This window comes from Miscanthus floridulus, chromosome 4 (assembly GCF_019320115.1).
Source record: "Miscanthus floridulus cultivar M001 chromosome 4, ASM1932011v1, whole genome shotgun sequence".
NCBI lineage: Eukaryota > Viridiplantae > Streptophyta > Magnoliopsida > Poales > Poaceae > Miscanthus > Miscanthus floridulus.
This window is the reverse complement of record NC_089583.1, coordinates 104553460-104558344: the sequence shown is the minus strand read 5'-3', so window position 1 is coordinate 104558344 and position 4885 is coordinate 104553460. Positions and strand designations below refer to the sequence as shown.

The window sequence follows — 4885 nt, the reverse complement described above, 5'->3', positions numbered from 1 at the left end:
AGCCTTCTAGCCTTAGGCGGCGAGAGTTCCAGGTTGTGCATGTGCGCGTGCCAGGACGCGGCGGCGGCGGCGGCGCGCGACACGTCATGGAGTGGCTTGGGCCTTGGGGCCGGGCTAGGCGATCGCTTGCTGCTGTCCACACGCTCACGGGCGTGCACGGTTGCGACTATGCGGTTTGACGTTTTCTTACAAAAATTAGGGCTTCCCTAACGTTGCTACTTTACTAGTAGCCCCAGAGACTATTTTTTTTTCAGATAAGTAGTGCTCTACAGTTATCGTAGTGGTGTGCAGAAACTATATATGCTTAGGAGAGAAAATGTGATCCATGCTAAAAAAGATGAGGGAGAGAAAAATAAAGGTGAAACATGATGAAAGAAAAAAGTTTCTGTACAAATTACAAATAGCGATAGTTTGTATTGTATAAATAGTAGTTTTAACATTTCCTAGACTATGTGGATCACTTTATTTATAATAAAACCACTAAAAGTGTTAGCTTCATTGGTCGTACCCTTAAGGAAAGGGTACGTTTTCTAACTCTGGTCCAATTCGTTCAGAAAGCAGAAACCGAGCTTTCTATCCAACTTGTACAACTATAAACCGAAGGGGCTTGCTAGTGCTCGGACATCTAGAGACGACGCGTCCGTCCGCTCGCACCCCGCAATCTATTTTTCGTGCCGTTTTTGCGCGTCCACGTGGGGCCCGCATTGCCCCGAACGTCACCAACTCGAGAAGAGGGGGAGGGGCGACGGATGCCTAACCGGCGCCGGAAGGAGGAGACACCGAGGCGATGCAGCAGAAGGCGAGGAAGAGAGATGCAACACCCGATCTATTTTTTAAAACATCAAAATACAATACTTGCAACATACGTATGAAGACAGATGAAACACATGCTTCTGAAACACTTAAAAACACTTGAAAGCCATTGCAAACATATGCAACATCTAGATAAACACACATGCAACATGTGTGTGAAATATATGCAACATCCACATAAATACACTTGCAACGTATGTCCGGAAAACATAAATGAAACATTGGTGACAGACCTTTGCAACATACGTGTACAATCATTGTAACATATTCAACATCTCGATGTACTTTGCAACGTCCATCTGAAACACTTGCAACATAACTCTGAAATACTTGAAACATACGCTTGCAACATGCGCTTGAAGCAAAACCTGTTAGCCATGCGGAAGCGGGCGGAGCACTGCACAGCGGGATCCGGTTGTGCGGTCGTGGTGGAGGAGGATGGTGGTGGGCGGGCGGCTGTGCGGCCCGGGTGAGTGGCTGCGGTGCCCCCGGCGATAGGGGTGCACATGGTGCCCCTAGCGATCGAGCACGGTGCCCGCGGTAGAGGCGACAACAACAGTCAGGTGGGTGCGGTCTCGCACGGCGAGGCGGCAACGGCTGTGCGATTGTGGGGGAGCACGGCGCGGGGGTGCGGGCGCGGCAGCGGTGGAGAGGAAGGCCGACGAGAGGCACGGTGGAGAGGAAGGTGTGCGGGAGGTGAGGCGGTGGTGGCGGAGCGCAGTTGTGGTTGCGTGAGTTTTTTTTATATACATAATCTACGGTGACCGTAGCGGAGCGGATAGGAATGACGTCGGATCGCCAATAGAGGAGGAACGACGTCGGATCACCAATAGAGGTGTTTCACGCTGACGGACGTCTGATTGTTAGCATTACCGTAAACCGAAGCCAAGAGTTCAGCTTAAACTGTTCAAGGGCTGAATGAATTTATTTCAGACCTCGTCACAATGAAATTAAAGCACCGACGAACAAAAGTGCGTTTATTAATTTTGGGCATTTGTGTTATTGTGTGTGTGTGACACGAGAAAGACAGCAAAGTTCCAGAGCGCGCAACACGGACAAAAACTAGTAAATAAGATGACAAAGTCCACACAATCACACTGGATAATGTATAGTTTCATTTGAAATTGTCGGTAACAGGAAGATACAAAACCGTGAATAAGCACGGTGCTTTACAAGCTGAGGTTCTCCCACCTACTGCCCTACAGGAGCAGAAGTAGACACATACTACACACTTGGATCCTCCAGGCTCCAGCAGTCCAGCCGTCCAGGTCCAGCTGCAAGCTCAAGACCCTATTCAACTGGGCCGAAGAACCACGTGCTGCAAAATTGCAAGGCGTTGAGGCAGGCCCGTAAACAAGGCAATGGCTAAACCAAAAGCATGCAGTTGCTCATCGAAATGGGGAACAACGAAAGCTACCTTGATCTGCGTCCGGTTGTATGTGTAGGTGACATGCACGAGCTCGTTCATGGTCTGGATCACTGCAGGATACGAGAACTCCCAGCCTTCGGTGTTCTCCAACGTCAGCACCTCTTGCCACGAGAGGCCGTCATCCGTGGAGACGTCCACTTTGAGTGTGCCCCTGGAGACGGTGTTGTAGGCAAGTGCCACTCTTCCATCCTTCATCTTGATTCCGTCGATGCCTTCCATTGTGGAGTTTGTCATATCAAACATTGTTCAAATACAAATGCGGACTATATATGAAACATTCCGAAAGTCAATTCAATTTCAGAGGAAACTTGAAGTCAACATATCAGAATTAGGGTTTGGAAGCTCGGTCTTGCGCGCAAAACTCCATCTTAATCCTCCATCATAGGAATCAGCCATGCATACCCGACGGGCTGTTTGATAAGACCTCAGCAAGTGTCTCGCCTTGGACGAATATAGGACCATATTTGCTCCATGTCCAACCAGCATCTTCTGTGACCTACATTGTTCAGACAAACTGTTAGGACCATGTTACATGATATTATGACAAGAAAATACTACTTTTCACCCTTTTAATACATCATCTCTGTTGCTACCTCAGGCCATGCACCCCAAGAGCTCCAACTTTCAACAGATGATCCACATAGTAAGTGCCCATCATCAAGCAAAAAGAGCTGCATAGATAACAATTTAATCAATAACTTGTAGGATGCATAGCATATTAACTTGATAAAATGGTTAAAAATCCTTCAAAAAATGGTTATAAACTGGAGTACTGTTTTTCTGACAATGGGTTTCTTGTCAGATATGAAATAGTAGCCTTTCGCAACTTAAAAGCTAGCTTTAGTTACACGGCCCTCAATTTGTACAAGCTGCTCCTTAATCCCTAAGTTTGTGCTTACTTAATATTTAAGATTCCCTTCGGTTTTAAATAAATGAACTAATTAAGTTGTCCTGATATGTCATATTCAAATTTGGAGGGAGTACTCTCTTTGTTTCCAAATGTAAGCCATTTAGGACATTGACATGGTCTTCAATATGACACTTTGACTTGTATCTTTCTATAAAAGTATATACTACTTTAAATAGAGAAAGTTATATATTATGAAAGCATTTTCCATGATGAATCTAGTTACATCCACTATATGTTGTCAATCTAGTAACATCATCTATACTGATGGGCCAAGATAAAGAGGTTTGACCGATTACAATCCTAAACCGATTTGCATTTGCCTTTGCATTTGGAAGCAGAAGGATTACACTGTAATTGTATTTTAGGGACAAGCGACAACAAGTTTATTATAATGTTAAAAAAGGCGCTCGCCTAGGCTCGCCTGGGCGCACTTCAACGCTAGGCGGAGGGGGACCGCCTCGCCTAAGGGGGTAGGCGGAGGTTAGGCGGTGTGCCCCCAGATCTAGGGCTGCGGGAGGGTCGATGGGAGGCGGCGAGCGCGCCAGGAGGCTAAAGGCAGGCGTGGGGGTGGCGTCGAGGTCGGGCGACGATGGGGAAGGAGCTACGTGAGGCAGCAGCGGCCGGTGGGAAGAGGCGGTGGCGGCGGGCAGATCCGCCAAGGCAGGGACGCGTGGGGGCGGCGCGGACGTCGGGCGGCGGTGGGGGAGGAGGTAATCTCGGCGGGGGCGGCGACGACCAGTGGGGAAGGAGGCGACGTCGGGCGCTGGCGGCGGCGCGGGCGAGCGACGAGCACGGCCGCACGGGCAGAGTTCGGGAGGGAGAGAGACGGGAGCAGAGAGGCTGGGAGGGGAGGGGAGGGGAGGGGATAAGATGACCGTGGGAGAGTTGGGCCCTTAAATGGGCCTGTTCCATGACCACTGATCTCCTATTTTTTCTTTTATTTTAAATATTTATGCATGTATTAGCCATTGCCTAGAAAAACGCTTTGAAACACCTAGGCTCGCCTAGGCTTTAGGCCGTTGGTCGTCGCCTAGAAACCGCCTAGCCCCTTCTTGAACTTGAGTTTATACATACCTTATTCTTAATAGGGCCAAGAATACCAGGTGGTAATTGCTCTCTCTCTAACCAGGGCATGCCACCATTGAGAGATCTTTTCATGGCACCACTCCAGCTGAACAAGTTATTATGTCTAGAATTAGATCGTAGCAGATATTATCACAACTTTTTGTTGTATTTCCTGTTCCTCAAAATATTTTCTGTTCATTTAAAAAAATGTTTTGGAACGTTTGAGGGACAGAACACATGAAGTTCTTACTTTTGAGGGTGTTCACCAATCTTGTAGAAGAGAAGCAACTCACGAGAGGGGAGCGGAAATAAAACAGGATTCCACATTGCTGTCGCATTTTCTTCATCAGCTACTACTGGAGGATGCCAGTAGCCATCCTAGAGAAAAATGAAGTGTTAACAACTAGCAACAAGGATCAAGATTCAAGCACTGTTCGTTGCTTGGAGTCGTAAACGTACACTGTATCTCTGTGTCCAGATTTTGACATCAGGAGCCCCCTCTATGGATCCACCGAAATATGAAACCAAAAAATTGTCTTTCTCAATCTACAATAACAGTCACATATAAGAAATTACCTTTTTCCTTAAAGAAAAGGACATACCTCTACAATGGTGGAAGCATGACAATTATTGAAAGGGCGGCCAGCTGCTTGAAATGTAAACTCCTC

The 4885-nt window shown here is 47.4% G+C and overlaps 1 protein-coding gene across 2 annotated transcripts; it reads right to left on the bottom strand.

Annotated features, from left to right (window-relative positions):
* Positions 1 to 1911: 1911 nt before the first annotated feature.
* On the bottom strand, positions 1912 to 4885 carry LOC136552429 (uncharacterized). 2 transcript variants are annotated; one of them, XM_066543993.1, is made up of 8 exons: positions 4820 to 4885; positions 4677 to 4717; positions 4468 to 4595; positions 4227 to 4323; positions 2836 to 2913; positions 2645 to 2738; positions 2231 to 2454; positions 1912 to 2131 (listed from the first exon to the last, which is right to left on the bottom strand). In XM_066543993.1, exons 3-8 carry the CDS (start codon positions 4542 to 4544, stop codon positions 2108 to 2110), a joined length of 594 nt encoding a protein of 197 aa, XP_066400090.1. In that variant the 5' UTR covers positions 4545 to 4595; positions 4677 to 4717; positions 4820 to 4885; the 3' UTR covers positions 1912 to 2107. The 2 variants fall into 2 exon arrangements, 1 of the variants encoding a protein (XP_066400090.1); XR_010782818.1 differs by lacking the exons at positions 1912 to 2131; positions 2231 to 2454; positions 4227 to 4323; ... (1 more) ...; positions 4677 to 4717; positions 4820 to 4885 and adding an exon at positions 3564 to 3991 and having other exon boundaries at positions 2538 to 2738.